General features: G+C 39.7%; 1 protein-coding gene and 1 long non-coding RNA gene across 2 annotated transcripts in view; one reads left to right on the top strand and one right to left on the bottom strand.

The window, feature by feature from the left end:
* LOC146759746 (cytosolic carboxypeptidase 4-like) overlaps positions 1 to 21,656 on the bottom strand; it is a 94,556-nt gene that overhangs the window by 50,132 nt on the left and 22,768 nt on the right. The window contains exons 2-4 of the mRNA XM_085509642.1: positions 10,731 to 10,860; positions 6,231 to 6,362; positions 2,912 to 3,088 (exon numbers count right to left, since the gene is read on the bottom strand). Coding sequence (XP_085365768.1) covers positions 2,912 to 3,088; positions 6,231 to 6,362; positions 10,731 to 10,860 — 439 coding nt within the window. The remainder of the gene's footprint in view (positions 1 to 2,911; positions 3,089 to 6,230; positions 6,363 to 10,730; positions 10,861 to 21,656) is intronic.
* LOC146759748 (uncharacterized) lies at positions 10,867 to 13,409 on the top strand. Its single transcript, XR_014932035.1, has 2 exons — positions 10,867 to 11,018; positions 13,255 to 13,409. It is a non-coding gene; the product is annotated as an uncharacterized LOC146759748 (long non-coding RNA).

Genomic DNA, 21,656 nt, shown 5'->3' on the forward strand with positions numbered 1-21,656 from the left:
ACGTCACCAGTAAAATCTCCTTCAAAGGGTACTGTCAAAATATCTGGAATAATTTAAAAACTCATTTGTTACTCCTTGTTGCGTGTATCCCTTTGAAGCAAGAAGCTGAAGTCTATTTACATCAGTACTTCATCTCCTCTACCAGGCACAACATGTCAAGGAAAATGCCTTTCCAACACCACATGTACTGAGAGAGCACGGAGCTGAGTTTTGAGATTTGCCATGTTTCTACTATATCTGTTTTGGAACGCAAATGTATACATGGCTCAAAATACATCAAACTCGTAGGATGGTGAATACAGTTAGTAATCTGAACATCCCAGTGCAGTACGTTACTACAGGCGTCTTAACTAGTCAGCCAAGAATCAAGAAGAATAAAGTGTAGTACAATAGGATATGGTAAAACAAAGAGCTATGCCAGTTTAAAAATGAATCACACTGAAGAAACTTAGGAGAATATCCATATGCGTCAGTGCAGATTTGATTCTTTTGGGCCAATATTTGCTCCCGACTGTACTGAATAGAGCTTTCTATGGCACAGCCTTATATTCAGTATTCTGCAAACCAAATAAGACAAGATGGCTCAACAAAATCCTGCAAAAGGAGGACAGTAATACAAACCTGGAGGGCAATAGGTCCAGTGAGGGAGTTAATACAGACTGCATTCACACTGGGAGAGAAATGATAGGCAGTTTCTGATTACTTTTTGATTGTGAGATTGTAAACTGGTAGAAGTAGGAAGGAGAATTCCTTGTTGAAATGGACTGCTTTGTTTTAGGCAGCTTTCAAATGGAGACACTGCTGTTCTAAGACTCAATTGGACAATCCAGACAAAATCAAAGAGAGTCTGGATTTTTTTTCCCCTTCTTTTCTTCTTCTTTATGTTGAATAAAACCTTAGATAAGATCAATAGTTTCTTTAGTTTTATGTTTCTCTTCCTTAAGGGTAGATGGCTTATTGCATTTCCATTGATCACACAGACAGGGAGATTCAACAGAGACAAGTCATCTTTTCTTTTGCTCTCATTTCTGCCCTCCCCCCATACCCATTTGAAATCAAATGACTTTTAATCGAGGCTGGGGTCACAACTGTTTCTCATTTACATATCACTAGTAACAAATTCATGCCTTATTTTTCACTCACTAAACTGCTTTAGAAATGAAAGTCACATTTCTATACATGATATGCCACACACCGTGCAATCGAAAAACTTTAGGAACTTCTTTTCTGGGCCTCTCTATCAGACAGGTTACCTCAGCCCTCCTACAACATTGCTCTGTGGTGAGAGGGGGCTTACCTGACAGCCCTGTGTATTTAATATTTAAGCTTCTTACAGTCTCTACAAAGCCTTCCTCTGTTTTTTCCTAAATCCTTTGCAAACTCCCTATCAGATATGTGCAACTTCAAGCACAAGAAGTTTGTATCTCAGTTTACAGTCAGCAAAGCAGCTACATTCACCATTATTTTCACCATTTTCAAGAAGGAAGAAAGTCAAAGATCAGGATCCAGAACTGCTACCAACACCATTAGAAGCCTGACCACCAGCTTACTGAGTGGTGGTGCACTTGGGAGAACGTTGCATAAAACATTTTAGATCTGCTGGCACAACTTATGCAAACTTGGGTTGAAAATACTGAAGGAAGTAGAGAACAAATCATTAGACACTGATATAACCTGATGTCCAACTGCTTTTAGATGTTACTCAGATTATCTAGGAAATGAGTTAAATTCTCCATGGAGATCACTAGGAGTTTTGCCACTGACATTAGTCAAGGTAGAATTTCTCCCCACTGTCTGAAGGAAATTTAAAACCCCACCACAACCTGTGGTACCTATTGCACCCCATCAGCACTTCTCAGAGTAGGGAGCACTAGGTGTAATGCTCAGGGCAGTTATATTCTCTTTCTTTAAACCATCTTCAGATATTTCTTCTGCCTTTTCTATCTAAGAAATGATGTGAGTATAGTAGAGCACTGTTAAAACAGTAGCTGAGTACTTGCTGGCCACATTCTATGGAATGTAAAAGGATTAACATAGAACTTGCAAAGAATAATTTGAACGTCTTATTAATTGTTATTTGTAACAATGGCTTTTTCCTTAAGGGTCTTTTCGGATCCTTAACCACATATTAATGCTGTATAGATAAGGATTGCTCCCTAGTGGGAGAAATAAGGTGGAGCACAGAATCCCTTCCATGGAAAGCAACAGGTTTGGGAAAGGAACAAAAAGAATTCACCAACTGAGCAAGTGGAGAATTATGTACAGCTAAATACAATTACCAGAGCTCAAACCATGTACTTAAAAAGTGCCAAGAGGCTCCTGTCTCTGATGCACTCAGCACAAGTACAGCCCTTCCCACAGTATCTGGAACATCATTTGGTAAGAAATTTAGCTCCATTTAGTTCACAGTTAAAGCTGTGGCTTCAGCTCATAGATGAGCTACCTTTGGCTGTCAGTAACAAACTCCAAGTGCAGAATTCTCAGTGCAGGCTCTTAAGTTTAGCCAAGCAAATGCCCAGATAGACTGCAACAGGAAGTGTACGACTCCTAATATTCATGTTAATTACCTCAGATCTACTGTGAATACCATTATAAAGACACAGTCTGTATCATCTCAAAAACACTCCTTCATTCAGCTCAATATTTTTGGCATTAGACTGGAATTTCTTTTTATTTCACTGTCAAATGAAACCTCGTAGCAAGGAACCTACTTCCCTGGCATGGAAGATTAAAAGTGAAGGATCGTGGAAGGATTTAACTGAGAAGAAACTCAGTAGAATGGCTACACTTATATTATAGAAGGAAGCTGGCAATACCAAACAGCATAAAAACAGCACTCTCTATTCTCCCAAGCTCATTAGACACACATTAGAAGGAGTGTGCCATGTAGTTCTTTGGAAGAGGTACTTACTTTGTAGAGACCATGGCTGCAGCCGCAGTACGTGCTCTCCATGGTGTAGCTCCTCAGCACACCCATTTCTTGCCATACCACCACCCGGGCTGTTGACTCGCGGGACTTTTCTACAAGGAAGCTGCAGCTGTTCATGACAAATGCAGGGGCCACTTTGTCCAGGATTTTAGGAAGAGTCTATAAGAAAGTATCAGCAATGAGAAAATGAATCAAACAGATGTACATGCATTTATATCACAAATACATCTACAAGAGGCCTATGCTGTTTAAAGCGCGTATCACCAAAGCTACCTGTAGAAACTGTCACTGTGATAGTTCCAGTTAGTGCCAAACTGGTCTCATCTTCATCCCAAGTGAAATCTTCATATTCTAATGTTTTGTTGTGTTTGTTTGTTTTTTTGTCCCCAGTCACAAACAAAAATGCTGTAAGTACATTTGGTACATCCCATCCAAAATGATGTCTTTGCACATCCTATAGTTTTGGACTGCTGAAGTCACTTATGAAGCTTTATTTTTTAAGCTGCTTCAACATTAACTACATTTTCCTGTTCTGCCTAGAGGGCTGCAGTCATAGCTCAGCACACAATGTTTCCATTCTTTCCTTTCCAGCTCCTCCTCACAATTTGACAAGGGATTCAGCTATAGGAGGAATTTTGTTTGAACACAGCACACAGCAAAGAAGGGGAATGCATAATCCCACTGAAGGTCACAGATAATTATAGGAAAATAGAGCTTAGCATTTAACTATCTTGCATTGTGAAATAAACCAAACTATTCTCATCTGGGATCAAATGGTACATTGAATGCACTCTGTATAGAAAGCGGCAATAAAGAGTAAATATGAAAATTCAGTAAAATTACCTCTTAGCTCTGAGTGATTTTCTTATTCTAGAAATCATTTTTCTCAACAGCAGCCTATAAACACTGCTAATACACAGCGCTATCAAATATTTCTATCAGTGTGGATGCAACACTTCTTCATGCTAACTGTAAAAGTATATACTAGATACCTTAACACTAGGTGTACTCGGTGTAGAAATTGGGCATTTACATACAAAAGCACATATGTGCATATAAACCTTTGTGCTTGCATCCCAGTACATGCCCAAAGACCATCCAGTGAAGAGCTTGTAAAATAAGAACGTTCATTATTTCTTTGATGACAGCTTTCTTAAACTTCTGAATGGAATGGAATCATACAGAAGGAGTTTCTGCTCATTGCTAATGGCATTGACCCTCAAATTTCATTCAGTTTGGGCAGTGAAAGCCAACCAGCTAATTTCACTTTCCAATAACAATCAGTGAAACTGATTGATTCTAAGCAATTCTAGTTCCACTCTGTTGAGCTTTACATCACAGTTCTGTACAGGACTGCTTGGTTTCATCAAAATTGAGAAAATAACATTTAATAGCTGGTCTTCTCTTAAAGGATGACTGACGCAGAAGATAAAATCTTTGGCCTAAACTGTTCTGCAATATCCACTGCAAACATCATAATCATACATACCTCTGTAATAAGAAAGTAAATGTTATTTTCAGCATATCCAATCTATAGCTATGAATGGACCCTACCAGTTCTGTAAGGTACAGACATAAAGATCTATAAGGTCCATTCATCAGCAGAAAAAAACCTTGTGAACAGATAACTGGAACAAAGTGAGAGATTACATTTCAAACCTGAGACCAGCATGAGCCTAACTCTTAAGTCAAGATCTACAGTGTGCTATTAAGAACTACAGCATTCCTTTTCCTGGGAGAATACCGAACAGAGGAATCTTTAAAATTGATTACTTGCTCTGAACTAAACATCCACTGCTTCTGAATTGCCCTCAAAGTACAATTTGCTGCAAAATATTATGATTCCGAGCAACACATCCAGGTTTTCCTGGAGCTGGGTTAAAAATAAAGCACAGTCACCCAAACAATTATAATCCTGAACACAATCATGAGATCCAGCTAAACTGCGTGTGAAGGTTCAGATAGTTTTCATTCTGTCCTTATCTGAAACAGCACACAGATTTTTGTAAATATATGCTATGAAGTACCATAATCAGATCTCTAATCCAGTTTAGTTTTTAAAACAATTGAAATTATATGCATAATCAGTCTTCTATATTTGATTAAATAAAAACGCTGGCAGGTAACAGTAATGTCTCTGTAGTCAGGACTCATTTAGAAGCATTATCAAATCTGAATTTAATATTCCTTTCATTTTACCAGCTTTCACTGGATTTCACACTAATAGTTCTTTCCCCTCTGCTTTTCTCATTAATTACCTTTCAATTGTATTTCTGGGAGGGTGAAAACGCATCTTTTCAAAGGATTCTTTTATGACAACACATTACTTTAACCATGCTCCCTGTCTCTCATACAGCTGGATTTAGCATGCACAAAAACGGGGGTGCTGCCCATGTCCATAAACCTCCGTTCCCATTTGGTCAGAATGGAATTAGGATTCTTTACTGAGGTCCCTTCAGAGATTACTGTCAAAGGGGCCTGGAATGGTGATTAAAAGGAGAAATCCTGAAGTTGGGTTTTCTAATGTCAATGCTACGCATGTCATCTGAGGCCAAGTATTAGGAAGTAACAATGCCTCTTTCTCCCACGAATCAAGGGCTACAGCAAAGGCTGTTCAAAAATCACAATTTTCTTGAGGTATTTTGCTCATGTTTTTGGGAAGTAAATACATGGAGAGCAGGATCGTCCCCAATTACTCATGGGAGGAAGGAGAGAAACTTCCCATATTTTGCAATCACAAAGCCTTTCATCTAGGCCACTGCAGATTCTTGGACACCCTTGGAGGCTTGCTCTTGGTTTCTTCATTGCAGATTCAAGACAGGCACCAGATGCTGAAAGCAGCATTTGAATTCTGTTTGTGTAACAGTGAACTATCCTCAGCCTTTTCAAGCCCACTGATTTCAAATACAACAAGCGATGTTCTGACTGTAAGCACCCTTCCTGCTTTTCCTTGTGAAACAAGTGTTTCCACGGGGACTTCTCGTGAGTTGAGGGTGAGAGAAGCACATGTATACTTGGAACTTATAAAACACAAAAATACAACATTTCTATTAGTCAGCGGCAGTGACAACAAAACAGCATCTTAATGAAATGAATTAGAGATCCACCTATTGACAATATTCTCGCAGATATCTGGTGCATGAAGATAGTAGGAATCATTTAAACTTTTCTGGATCTCTACTCCTCTGCTGCAAGACAAGTTTGCACCTACCAACAGAACTTGTGATCTGACCTCATCTTAAAGAGGGATGTAGGTGCACATATATGCCAACAACTGTAGAAAGGAACAAAGCAGACCTACCCTGTAGCCAACATCTTCTGTGATAACTGCTGTGTCGACCACGCAACCTGCTTGCCACAAGGTCTCTTTGATACTGCAACCATAGAGGAACACATTCTTTTTCTGGGAGTGTCCATGGTAGTCACAGAACACCTAGGGAGGAAAGAAAGGCAAAATCTGTAATACTGAAGTAAGCTTTGTGGTTCTTCACAACAGACACTATAAATACTAGAGGATTGTATGTGAGGAATTACACCTTTGTCAGTGCTCTTCAGACAAACTCAGAGCAGAGCTCTGGGCCAAGCCTATAATCAGTGTCAAACTTTGTTAGTCAGCCGTACCTCGTTTTACCTATTGGAACTGACATGATCTCATGAATCCAGTGTCAACACCGGTGCATTTCTGTCCACAGCAGAAATAAACATGACATCTGTGCAAGATTCCATGCCAACCGAGGAACCTGAGAGTTCATGGTAACTTATGATACAACGGAGCAATTTGTTGGGCTCCTCTGACTTCTCAACTCTAGCATTAGCCTCAGGAGATTTTAAAACTGCACCTTTTGCCAGCAATTAATCACCTTGGCTTCTTTAAACACAAAAACTGTGCTACACAATGTTTAGGAAAATGTAATTGTGCAGTTGTGTAAAAATGTATTGTATGTGGTCAGATACTTACATGAATTCCTGGACATAAAGCACGGGACATTATCTTTGTCAGACAAATAATCTGATTCCACACAACGTAATGTATCTATTTAATCCATCTCTCATGTCAGCTATCATATAAACTAGGTACAAGGTACATTCCAGGTTTTAATGGAAGTTTTGATTGCCTTCATAGGCACATATCAACTTTGATAAAAATGAAAATCACGATTTAATGACCCAAGAGGAAAATATTGACCCAAGTGTTAAATAATAATCAATCTCATTGCCCTCCGGAATATGAAGTCAATATAGACACTGCTGTTACATATATTCTCCATGTCTTTATCAGAAACATTCAGAAATCCAGCAGTGAAAAGACAAGGATTTCTAAAGAGAAGAAATTGGTTTGTTTTAAGGCAATATTCATTGCTGATTAGAAAGGAACATCGTGATATCATTTAAATAGTTTTCTGAGGCATCTATCAGAGACAAAGGGACAGGTGTCATAAGGTAGGGAAGCACTGTGGATCAATTAAAAAGATGAGGAAGAAAGATACATATTCTTATATAAACATAGACAGGAGGAGAGAAACAGATGGAATAGATCAACTTCTTCCACCAACTGTTAAGGCAAGTTTTACCCTAGTATGCTTGTTTAGTAGTTATACAGTAACTCAGTTTAGCTGCAGCCAGTCAGGAAGTTTAATTACCTAAGGAACTGAGCATTTAAATTCCTCCAGCTGCTCTGACAAGCTGCACGTTGATTGGAGATGCTAAGACACTCACACGCAGATTCATCCCACAAGTCCTAGTTAACAGGACTGCTATAGCCACAGAACATCCTGAGTTGGACAGGACCTGTAAAAGGATCACCCAGTCCAACACATGGGGCTTATGCAGTCCTACACTTCAAGCAACTGCCTGAAAAACAGGGAATTATCCCATAAAGCCCCCTTCTAAACAGCTGCATTTATTGGTTCTTTTAATGACAGGCATTTTTCCAGTTAGCGTTCCATCTATGCTTCCAGCAATACAGTCATAGATTAGTTTAACCACAGGTACCAACTAGAATTTACTCCTATGAATATCAAAGAAGGTTTTATAGCTGTGGTTCTATTTTGAGGCAGAGATCCCAGCTCAACCAGGTATCAATTACCTGCCAATTTACAGAATTACTAACATGCAAGATGCATATATTATTACCTAAAAGATTACTTATCAGAAACCACACAGGGATGATCAGCTGCTCAGATAGCTGTGCTGCCTGATAAGCAGGAGGTCCATAATTCTGCATCTCAAGAGTGAATCCTTAAGTGACAAGTCTGGAACAAGCCTTCCATATTAGTAAAGCATTGTAAAAGCCAGGCTCTGTAACACCACTATTTCATGCCATGGGATGAATCCATGACTGCCACCCACCTCCACAGCAGAGAAGTCAACACTACTGGAAATGTTTCCATTCCATTTGTGTATCATATATACCTACATTTTAATTAATTTTACTGAGCACTGCAGTTATTCTCAATGTTTATGACAAATCGTTTTGTTTTTGTTTTTACAATGCATTCTTCTGCTCTATTTTTATTCTACAGAGTAGCTCAAGCCTCACCACTCAGCCAAGACAAAACTGTATTTTATAGTTGCAGCACCCAATGAAGAACTTTCCTTGGGTTAAGCCTGGGCAACCACAAGGTAAACTTGAGACCTACCCACCCCTTTTTTCTCTCTATCCTTCTTGTACAGCTGTGACACCAACACACAGTCAAATTCCAAGTCTGGTGTTCACTGGGGTATGACTCAAGACACACATGCAAATTTTTATCTATTTAAAGTAATGTGCCAGCACTGAGCACCACAAAGGTAAGGACTGCTTTCAAACTCAAAAACAATCCCCCTCATGACTCACAGAATCACACAGAATCAGGAAGCTTTTAAAACAAAGGAAAAGCAAGACAGAAAATGGATGCAAATACTCTTTTTTTTCCTTAGTAGCTTCGTGAGAGGACCCAATCTCAGACTGCTGAGGTAGACACGTTTAGGATGCTTTGCTCACAAAAAGCTATGTACTTGCAGTCAGATTCTGTTTCCAACCTTGATAGAATATCTCAAAAAGCAAACACCGCTTTGTGTCTCCTGGTCCCTAACAGCATCTTCCTGTCCCCTCCAAAAGTAACTTGCTCTTTGCTGCAGCTTGATCCCTCTGTAAGAGCTACACTTTTCCTGTTGCATCCTGCAAGTGCACTGTCAACTGTAATTCACAAACTGCACATTTCCTCACCACGAATGCTCAAGGGGAAAAAGCAACATCTCTTTCCCCTTCAGTCCTAGCTGCTCCCAAGCTTAGCTCTCTGATACTCCCGCTGCTCTCAGTTGAAAAGAAACCACCCTCAGTGGAGAGTTGCAATACTACAGCGTATCCAGCCCCTTCTTTTACTAGGGTTTCCAAAACCAACAAGAGAAGCAAAAATAAATAAACAAATAAAGCACTTAGATGGCTGTTTTCTATGGCTGAAGTTACCAATTAAAATGGGTTTGGTTTGAAAGGCCGCTAACTTTAAAGTTATTTCCTTTTCACTTTCAAGAAGCTTTCCTTTCCTTTGAAGAAACTGCTTGCGCATCCCCAAGATAAATTAAACTAATTCACTCCACAGAAATCATTTGGCTATCAGTGAAATTGCCTTCATGGCATCTTGGCAGTGAGTGCAGGGCAGAAGAAATCCAGCTTCTTCTGGAGTTGGGAAAAGACATTTGCGAGCATGTATAAACCAAAATCAATGTACTCTTCAAAGGCAAAGAAAAAATCAGTTTACCACGTCTGACATACTGCCTGTGAGTGAGAGACATGATACGATCAATAGTCTTACTTCACTCAGCAAGATGAAAACTTCCACTGGGCGCATGTTCAGCTTCATGCATCTGGATGTGACAGGGATGGTTATGATAAATTTAAATTAAAAAGGCCCAATACGATTAGCACAATAAAACAAAACTGATCAGATGTAGCTCAAAACCCAAAGAAAATGTAGGTGGAATAAACTCTCAGATACAAGCTGAACTTCCAGTAGATTCCTTGGAGTGCAGAGCTCGATGTCAGGGCTGTCATTTAGGCCAAAAATAGCATATTTCCACAAATATTCACTTAAAGAAACTCACAGACATTTTCACCTTGTCTGAGGATTTTCTCATCAAGACCAGAGTGAACAGTGCATCTTAGGACATTTCCTGCCTAACTGGGGCTATAAGAAGCCAACTTGCTGTTCCATCCACTTCCATTCTGTTCATCAACATTTGAAACCATCAGTGTTTTTTTTTTATCCTGAGGTCTCAGAACTATTCATTCTGTTGGGCATCAAGACCGAACAGATGGGGACAGATCCCAGACATATGCCAGTAGTATCACCCCTCATGAACTTCCGGTAGTTCCCCCAAAAAGTCATTTTCTTCTCACTGAAGCAGCAGAAAAGTTCAACCATTTTGAAAGCTAACTTGTGTTTCTCTGATTGCACAGATTGCTCCAGTTTGGGCTTTTGCATGATCCATTCAGACTATGTCTTCACAGAATTTCTCCTGTCATTGCCAGAAAGATAACAATAACTTACTAACAATATCTAGTTTAGCTGAAGTACTTTGAGGATACTAAGGAGCTGTAAGGAATTTGTATTCTCTCTGCAGGTGCACGAAGACTCTGAAGTTTGGAGTTGGTTAGAAGATTCAGTAGATAACCCAAGACTTTCAAAAACACCCCACAATGATGAAAGTATAGCGGTATAGTATGCTTTCCACATCTCTAACCATAAAACAGGGCTGTTGACACAACTGCAATAATCCATCTGCGTGCAATAACCCATAGAAGATACAGGGAGTTACTCACCACAGGGGCCCGGTTGATGCTGCGCAGATAATACAGAAGACCTTTGGTGTGGTAAATTGTTGGATGGAGCTGAGAACTGGGAGTCAGCCACTGCCTGTTCAGATCATCTCCACTCAAGGAACAACGGTGGCTGAAATCACAAAGCAACACATCACAAACAAAAGTTGATTCCAAAGAGTTCCTGATTCTGGCAAGACCTGGCACAAAGATGGGGAATGCCAATTAAAACACAGATCAAAGACTTTTAACACTGGGTTGGAATGAATCAACAGTCGGTACATTTCAGAGGTGCGTACCACCATGCAGATTTTATCATCCCCTTTCCTTCCAGAATTCAGACAGTTACAGCCCTGAAAATAAATGCAGATTTTCCTTTACTTAAGTACATACACAATCAGGACCACTTACAAACAAAATTACCTTCGGAAACGCTCTAAATTCTGCGCTATCTACAAAACTCACCCAGCTTACGTGCACAGCAAAGGCTTCTCAAAACCTCCACAGCAAATAAGTACATCCAACTCCTACTCATTCTAATTGAAGACAGGTGCTTGAATCTCTTCGACCAGCCTGAAATATGTATGCACTTAAATGAGATGAGCTGGATATCTCATTTAAGCTCCTCCGCTCATGAGAAATGTAGCTATCTGAAGCACATTAAGAAGATCTTGATGCATGCTACATCATTATGTGGAACAATTACCTAGATTCACTGCAAAGACTGGATAAAAAGCTAAATAAGGATCCTAGATTTGCACTGAGAAAGTGTTTTCATTAGTTGGATTGAAAATATTCTGCTCCTGACTCAGTGATCAGTGAAAAAATCTGCAGGATATTTGATTGTAAGGAGCAGCACATCATTGTACAATTTTGCAGAATCTGACTAATTTCTCTCATTAGTGATTGTGTGCACTGCAGAGCCTAATTATTGTAAGTACTGGACAAATTTCTAGCTACAGAGTTACATCCAGCTTTGCTGTTCCAGCCTCCTAGTCACAGAATAAGTACAGATGTATTCCTGGGGACACAATCTGGCGGTCTGAAGATAGAATCTCGCATTGCAACTGGGGTGCATTGCATCCAGCGTTATCAGTGAGCCTTGCAAATAATGCTTGCAGAAAAAAGGTCTTAAGGCTGGAATACTTCAAAAAATACTAGATACAATGGAGAACTGGTTAAGAAAGGAAAACAAAGAAACAATAAAATCCACTAAAAATGTCATACGTTTCTAATGGAGAAAAACAAGGTCTCTGATGCCATCTTGGGGTTTCTGGCAACATCACAAGACTCATTCTGACTTTACTCTAGTTTCAGTGTTACCTGAATTCCCTTTTTTCCTCATAACCCACAGCTGCTACATTGCTCATTCTGAAAGCTGAAAAATATTGCCAGTAACAAAAGCATGAGAAGTCACTGAATGCTTCTACCAAATATTCTATGTAAAAACATGACCGTTTCTGTTATGTTTCTTAATAGCCCTTCAGGCAAAGTTACCTGCAGGCTCACCTTTCCTGACCTGCAAGAGAACAGATGCTCAGCTGAGATTTACAAGTGTATTTCTGCCAAGAACTTGTGTGCATACGCAGTTTCCTTCCAGCAGGCGTAACTCCATTCTAAAAGTCACTAAACAAAAAGACAGTTTGTAAATATATATATAAATTATTCTTCTTTCTGAACACAAGAAGAAATTAGATGTTCTCTTAGAAAAGGAGGCAAGAAAAACTAATCGATCCTGTTGCATTGCAGTGTTTCTCATTGCAGCATTAGATTCTGCTATGGACTGTGGTCTGGAATGTAGGGCTGGTTCACAAGCACATCTTGTACACAGCATGCTGACATGTTCATAGGTCACAGTACCCTCACTCTTCAGTCTTTACTCTGCCCATGTTGCAATTTACCAATTCCATCATTCTGATACAAAAGGAGGTTCTTCCTAGAGGAGACTCTATGACAGTTCAATTGCCCCATGACATTCACAGGCTAATTTATAATAGAAGGAAGGTAAAATCTCACCAAGAAGGCAAGAACTGGGAGGCAGAGTTGAGTTTTGTCCTCCAGTGATTAGTATCTTCGCTCATTCGAATGACCTTTAGATATTAGCCCTCTGCCTGGCAGCCTGTAGCCATAGCTCTGAAGGAGATGCAGAACTTTAATTAAATTATGAGACACTGATTTTTCCAACCTCGCTCACTCCCTCTGACCATACTGTTATAGGCTGTTTATTTTTGGAGATCCCCACCAGCTCTGTTCCCTTGCTCCTTTCCTCCTTCTCTTCCTCTCCTAATAGCGATGACATTCGCAGATAATGGTTTTGTCCGTTATGCTCTGCATCCAAGGGTGAAGGTAAAATATTAAGCTGATCTCAAGTGCTGATAGCAAATAAAGAGACTGGAAAGCTGAGACTGGCTTTCTACATTTGGCAAGATTTAATGAAATTCACTTCTCAAACCAAAGGCATTTCTCACAACGTAGTTCCAAGCTACTGTATTTGCTTTAAGTGCTTTATGTCTTCTCTCCTTTGCAGCATTAGTGAGACTACGTGACAGCCTGGATGGGACTCCCAGCAGCTCAAACCAAGTGATGAAAATGTTTGCCACAAGGAATTCCAATAGAGTAAAGGAAACCCCACCTCTACCTCTAAACAGATTACCCGTAATTAAATTGTATTTCTCTTGCTCACAAGTCTGATGCTTTGGATTGAACTTCTGTTATAGCTCTACCTCCTTTTCTACCTTTAAACAGTTCTTTGACGGGGGTCAGCATGTGGGACAGCTGTTAGCTGCCTCCTGGGGTACTGCTTGACTACCAGAGCACAGAAAAAAGGAAACTATTTGCTCCTTTGTTCTACATAAGAACTGAAGTGGCTCCATTAAACGTTCGGCCACAACCTTTGAGATACACGATCCATTAGTGCTACTGTAGAAAGGATCAGTTCCACAATTTGAAGTAGTTTGTGTAAATATCACACATCTCTCCCACCAATCAAGACCAAACACTTTTGACCTTCTCCTCCAAGCAGACTCTGGGGCTGTAACGTTTCTGTAAGTAGTTCTAGAATAACTCAGGAAAAGCCACAGAGCTGGTAGAAGATGGGACCCTCAAAGCATAACTAAGGTGTTCTAAAAACGTACGTAGCCAGAAAACACTGCCACAGTGATCCACAGCAAAGCACCCAGCACTCACAACTGTCTGAGGAAAGAAACGCTTGGGTTGTCTGCCTTTCAGATATACTAGTGCCATGCAGCCCTGGAAAATGAACAGAAAGTAGTCAAGCCCACACCCTGAAGCAAAGATTTGATGGAACACGCTCAGCTCTCCTGTGACTGGCTGTGAGCAAAGAAAACTCAACCACAGGTGAATTTGTTGATGACTGTTGGTTTCAAATATCAGTACACATCATCAGTAATACTCCTGCACCTCTGCAAGCCGCACCTCTAAAGATGTATAAAGGCAGGTAGTCATTCTGAACTGCAAATGGGAGAACTACTCTAAAAAAGCCAGATCCTTAACATCTCAAATTGATACACCACAGTCATAAAGATGAGGTTGAGTTTTCTCTTCTGAATACACAGGCAGTAAATGCACTTCTAAGAGAAGCATTAGACCTTGCTCTGAAGGCAGGGACACCTCACAGAGAGTTAATGAGAAAGAGGTTAAGTTGCTAAAGCACGGACCTATTCAGTTAAAAACAGAATGATATTTTCAGTCTGTTTGCAATTTTAAGACCTTGCTTTTAATCTTGTACCTCGAAGTCTGACATCAAGTTTTAATGAAGATTCATCCTCCTTTTTTCTCTCACCCTTAGGTCTGCTTGGTTTAAGAGCAAAGCAAAAGATCCCTGAGCGCCTCAGCTTCCAACTGTACTGAATTCTGAAATGTCTTTGGACTGGGAGACATGAACTAGTCCTAACCCAAGGCTGATATTGTCAACAGAACCCTTCAGTTGGCTGCTGTAAGACTGGTTCGATGCCCTGCATGGAAAGAAAAATGAGAGGGGAAAAAGAGAGAAGGGAACACATGGGGAGGAGAGGGGAAAAAAGAAAACAAACACCAAAAAACAAAACAAACCAAAACAAAAAAAAAACACTAAAACAAAAGGGAAAAGGAAATATGAAATAAAGACATGGGGGGGATAAATGTAATGCACAAGATATTAGACCAGGAAGAAAGCGAGAAGTGGAAAGAGAGGAAAGTCACTTTTTAAAGAAAAGATGTTGCTGTGCTTGGAAGATAAAATGATTCAAAATCTCCTGTCCATTACAGATAAATGGAAAGACAGGGCCCATCATATCAAATGAATGATGTCAGGACTGATAATAACAGCACCTGGGGCACAGTGAACTATGAAATCTAAAGGGATGCATTGTGTTTGATATGTAGAGAGCAACATCACCATTCACTGTGCATCTTAAAAGCAGACAGCAGTACCAGCACAGGATAAGAATATCTATAAAGGAAAGTAAACATCAGGATGCCGTTGAACAGCGTGTGGCAGCCTCAGACAGACACAGCATGCTGGACTTATAAATAACTACTGCTTACCCAGGATGGAAGCAAGAGGAATATTTGCATTAAGGTGTTTTGGTCTTGCAATTAAGAAAGCTCAGATCAACCTGAGATGTGAGTACATGTGGAGAGGGCAGGTGGAATCGTGAATTTTCTTGATTGTTAACCTTTTCAGAGAACAAGGCAGTGATGTTGGAAAGCAGCAGAACCAGTAAAGCCCTCCCTCATAATTAAAAGGAAGATGTGACAGAAATAGAATTATTTTTTTACAGCCTGAAGTCCATGCGCTGGAACTGACTACATTCACCATACATTTATTCCATGGAGATGCTCATCCAATGCCATCTAGTCGTTGCATTACAGCATTGCCCTGCGATGTCTATGGTCATTCTAGAAACAGGAAGCCCCCACAACAACAGCAATATTGGAGGCTTTAAACTGTGTGCAATCCAATGAAACACCAGCTTATGGCAACTAACAGTCTTCCATTTTCTGAAATATCTGCCTTAATTGCATTAGAGAAATGTTGAAGTACTGAGTACTGCTTCGTAGAGCTCTTCATATAATCCATTTCATTTTATAGCAGATAAATATACAGATAAGCACTACAGGACTCTACAGCTGGAATCAAAGATGGGGAAAAAGAGGGCAAGGTGTTTTCCTACTGTGCTCTGGGCTGCATCATTAATTTCATAGTGAAACTTCTTTCCCATCATTTAAGTGAGCTGCTTAAAGTTCCCTCTGGGATACCTCACTTGGGCATCTTGGCAAGCCACGGGGTTTCACTGAAGAAATATGATCCCTTCCCCATTTACTTCAAGAAACAAAGGGGGCAATGTTCTTTCTTTGTTCAGGGATTGAAGTTACCAGATTTTCATTTGTTCACAGTGAAATATAGGTGAATATCTGCAAGGCATATATACAGGCACCAATGACCAAAGCAGTTTCCATCCACATTACTGCAGCTAACAATTCACGACTGATCATAGCTTATCTCTTAGATGACACTCGTACTATCTGGCTGCCAACCAACTGAACAAGGCCACTGGAAAGATCCTGACCACTTTAGACCACTGCTGCTCAAAGACTTTTCCATTTCAGCACAGATTAATGAATCCATGATGCGTTGTACTTCCTCTTGAGCAAATGGTGTTCTAAAGCACCACTCCATCAGCTTCTTCTTGCCTACCCACATCAGAGCATTGATGCTAATTAGCATAACGAGCCTTCAGAGTTTCACCTTCTACATCTGACTGATTTTTTTTACAGTGGACAATTCTTCCTTCCCAAGATAAATGATTTAGTCTGTGCTTTCTCCTTTTGGTCCGTGTAACTGTGTCTCTGTCCTTGTTCTGATAGGAGAGTTCCTTTTCTCTCAGCGGACACATTTCATTAAGCCGCACTTTGTCACAAACCAGTTAGACACAGAATGAGATCTGCATCATTCCCAGCTAACACTGTCAATGTCATAATCAAATGAGACAAGAAGTTCACATGACCTACTGAAAAGGTGAGTTAACAGCCTTATCACAGCTAAACTACCTCCTCAGTTCCACATGAAAGGACGCTCATCAGATTTCTACTATTTTAGCTGCAACAACAGTAACTATCAAATATGAGAACAAATTCACCTGCAGTTGGTGACACTTTGCACTGTCATTTATGAGGAAAATGCAAGTTATGATGATCTGTACTATTTTGTGGAGGAGTAAATAAGGATTCAGGAAGCACCTAAAAACTGAAAGTTTCTTGACACCTACCATGAGATTGAGTCATCTTTAGACCCTTTTTGCAACAACTTCAAATACTTTCTCACTGGTAAGAAAGCCCAAAACAGAATTTTTAGTCACTAGTTCTGACTGGAAAAAGTAATTTTCAACTCAAGATTTTTCTTTTAACAAGTACCTGCTTCCTGCTGGAAATCATAGCTTTTCCTCAGCTCATTCTCTTCAAAACTTGGAGTTTTCCATCAAAACTTCAAATTGGCCAGTTCAGAATGTTAAACTGTTTAAGAGATGCCCTCAGCATATGGCAGAATATGTGCACTTAAGGATTCTAAGGTACTCATTCTTCTCTGCCAAAGCGCCTCTTTGTCTGGGCCACGTGTCCTACAACACAACTTAAAGCGCTGACAACACTAATTCAGTAAGATGCACAAATTAAGATGCAGCAGGGGAGGCAGGTGAAGCCAGGACAACGGGACAGCCAAGCAACTCCCAAATGGCACTGCAATGACATTTCCAAATGGAAATGATGTTTTTAAATGGGAAGATTTGGCTCCAATTTTGACTATTACTCATTGAAAAGCTTAAGTTTACCATGGGGAGAAAACAGTTCTTTAAGACAGCCTCATCCTCCTACAAACTCTTTCAGCAGATCCTAATTTTGCAGGCACAAATACTGAAAAGTGAAGACACTCATGCAACAAGGTAGCAAATCAGTGAAAAATTAAGACCAGAACCAGAGGTTTCAAGACAAAGGACTGAATAACTAACATTTTACTTTTGAAGTAATGTCCTTCAGCCTGCTTCTAAGTCTTGCATTGTTCACTTTCTTAATTTAAATATGGTTTACATTCATATACCTGAAGAAAGGTTCTTAACTGACTTAAGCTAATTGCTCACATATGGATTGCATTAATTGAGTTGATTTAAATATCGGGTAGTTATATCAGTGCAATCTCCATATACAAATGAACACTAAGAAATACATTTTCCAGATGACTGTTCTAAAATTTAAACCCAACTAAGTGACACATAAGAGCAAAGTGTGGCATCATAGATCAATAATAAGAACTACAAGCAGAGCCTTGCGTAGAGGCCAAGAATAAAAAATAAATAGAATGTGCAGAGATACCTTCAGATCTGTTCAATTTTCCTAGGATCCTTATGCAGCCCCATAGTCCAGTAGGTAGCACTCATTCCTACAGGCAAGAGCGAACTGAAGATGTTAATTAGAATGGGAGGAAAAGACCTCAGAACAGATGCTACGAATCAGAAATATTCTGCTAATAAGTTATAGAATAATTGGAGTAATCCAAAAACATTGTCAGTGAGTGCTGAAGAACCGTTGCACTTTTGTTTTAGTAATGAGAGTAATGAAACAAACACTGCACAAGGACTGTGGTCCAAGATATTATGATACAGTTCCCTTCTGGACCATCACTAACATCATCCTGGTCTAATCATGTTCAGCATCATCTAAAAGGTTTTGTCCAGCTTGTAACATCCCGCTTCCTGCTAGTCATTGATCAGGACATTGTGCACCTACCTCAGAAGACAAACCAATTTTGGAAACCTAGAGTCCCTTTTCAGTTTGGGGCCTGCAAAGATCTGTGTATCAGACTTGTTTCAGCAAACTGACAGCAGCACGAGCAGAGATCTCAGTACATGAGACTGTGATGTGATTTATGCTGGAACTGACTGCAGGTTGACATATATGAAGACATACTATACTTCCTCCGTCAGTAAATTAGAGTACTGACAAAGCACCATTACCAGAAATATGCTGAGCGGTAGCTTATGAAATAACACAAACCCAAGAACACAGTTTGTCAACCACCCTCTCCATGGCAGGCACAGTTAAAGAAAGTAACACTAGACTTTGCTAATCACTCACATTGGAGGAGCTTTCCCTTCTTTCTTCCTACTTTTCTCCCTTTCTTTTTACAGTCACGCCTTAAAACCAATATGATTGTGATCATATTGCTACTGATGCCTACAGCTCCACTGGAAATGCCCGCTATAACAGGATATATACACTGTTGTGTGACGATGCCTACTAACTTCACAGGCTACTTGCATGACAAATACAATCTCCCCGCAATGAAGTAATAATTCCTCACAGGTTACTCAGCAATCATATACATGAATGCAAGCTTTTCCCCTTTCTGAACACAGAATTTCCAGCTCTGCCTGCCTAGTCCACTGAACAGTCACGAATTCCTATGAAACAATTTGATTTCTTTGCAATAAGTGTTCCTTTCTGTAGAGATAAGCAATAGTTACAGATCAGGTCTGTTTGCAATACAGTTTCCATGTCAAAATAGGAAAAAAAGCCAGAGCAAAACACTGAAAAAACAACAAAAGACTTATTTTCAAGTTATGCATTCCACCTGACTCTGAAGGGAAATGCATGTCTTCTATTGAACTAGACACGCATTCCATGCATCCTCAGAGATCAGGCAACCGCTGCTCTACCATCACTAGAAAAGCATCTGAGGGACTGATCTGTCACTGAGCAGAGTGAGCAGGCACAGATAAGTAAATCAGTTTGGGGTTATATCTGCAGATGCACTAAGTTGTTTTATTTACTTTCCCCCTATGCTTATGCACTACATGACTTCAAAGCTCAACTGAATGCTAATTCTGATACGAAAAGATGCACTAAAACAAATTGCACTTACGTAACTGCTCATCCAAGCACAGTGTCTCTGGGCACTGCACAATAGTAAAGTTAAACGAAGCATTCAATACCCACTTATTAAAATAAAGTATTCACTGGAGAAACCTGATGGGCTTGTAAATGTCTGCAAAACATTCAGGAAAAAAAAAAATAAAATTAAAATATCCATATAAAATGCAGTAACTGATAAAATCGCTATAAAATAAAACAAAACAGACCCAATTCTCCAGGGAAACTCACATAATGGTGAGATTGGGCCAAGTGTTTAAGAGATGCCACGCAAGTGGTAAGTAAAGCTGGCACAGAAAAGTGAGGGCGCATAGAGAAAAATGAAGACTCCTAAGAAAAAGGATTTGAATTTGAGGGGAGATCTGCCTTAGAAACCAGGGCAAACACATTAAGTGCAGCAGTTTTGCTGGAAGATTCTAGTGGAAAAAAACAAAAGTCAAAGAAAAACTAGGACAGTAGATAGGAACAAATGTAAGCGGTTCTTATATACTTATGTGAGCAGAAATCTAAGCTGTTTTTTTTTTTTCCATAGCAATTGGCAAATTTTAATTGGGGGCTCGTACGATCAAAAAAAAATCCCTCTTGAAACAGATTTGTAAAGTGAAGTTACTTGAATTCTGAAATAAATGACCTGATTTTTCAAAATATGGAGCTACTCATCACTGCCTATTGAAGTTCAATAGAATTGCAAGCACTCAGCATCTTCCAAAGTCAGGAAATTCTTAACTAGCTTCCTAAAACATATTGGATCAGGGCAACTAATTTATGGTCCTTACTATTCGTTTTTATCTCTGTTCTTCAATTGAATCAGGAAGCTTTACGTATCAGAATATATCAGCAATATTCTAGAATGGAGGACACAGAACTTTTCCAAGTATTTTGGTGAGTTTCTGCATAGCTCTTCCTTCCCTTCCCTTGTTTTTAATGTATTGAAGTAGAGGAAAAATCTCTTGAAGGGTAATGAATTAAGGATATTTGGGCATCAATGGGTTTGAAGACACTTATGAAGAAAATCAATGATCGGCATCCAATTCTGGTAATAAAGCACTTAAAAAACTTTCAGATTAGAAGCACTGTCCTGCGTCAGTGAGTCAAAACCTCAGGTTCTGATCAAAAGCTGAAATAACTCACGACATAGCAAAGGGCAGCACAGTAAGCTCTCTCATTTAGACATGGAGAAAAGGGTACAAGATAAGAACACTAATAGGACCACTGGATCATTATAGCTCTTCTACTTCAAAGGTCCATGTTTAAAAGCTGATACAGTGCCACTAAACAACATGTGTCTGCTGGCTGCTCTACATGCTCAGTCACTAAACAAGGAGTAGGACCATACTGTCTACCTTTACTTAAGTTAACGACCGAGCACTACAGTTTTCTTCTCTCTAATACGAGAAACAGTTTTCATCACCTCATGGGTAAAGCAGGGTTTGCCCATGATTCTATGTTTTAATTCTTGATGGACCTTCCAGACCTAACAGGTGAATAACAGTACTGATTTATTGCTAAGTGCATCATACAGGGCAATACTACTTATGCCACGAAGGAGAAATTGTGCTAAGCACCAACTTTAAACCAAAAGAGCTTCAAAACTGCCTTCTAAAGACCAATATTTCATCACTGCAAAGAAACAACCTTAGACGCAACTTCCAACCATATTTTTCAGTGGAGGGCATCCATAGCATTTCTATCCACAGAATGACATGGAAGGGAAGTACAGGGGAATAAAATTCTCTGTTTGAAGATGGATTTGAAACAGAAACACGCCATGTGCTTAGAATCATAAATAGAGGCAGGAAGGCTAACGAGGCTCTGGAATATTTCTGATGTTATCTGATAGTGTTTTTCTTTTCTGAATTTCTCCAGGACTCCTTGTACTTTGAGCTATCCCGCCCCTCTCAGACCCAGGAGAGATTAAAGACTCAGCTGCATAACATTTAATCAATACCGATAAGCTCATAGAAATATCCTCTACAAAAATCAATGTGCAAATTCAAGTAGGCCATT

Source organism: Coturnix japonica, chromosome 9 (genome assembly GCF_054131305.1).
Source record: "Coturnix japonica strain WE chromosome 9, WE-NBRP24, whole genome shotgun sequence".
In the NCBI taxonomy this organism is placed as follows: domain Eukaryota; kingdom Metazoa; phylum Chordata; class Aves; order Galliformes; family Phasianidae; genus Coturnix; species Coturnix japonica.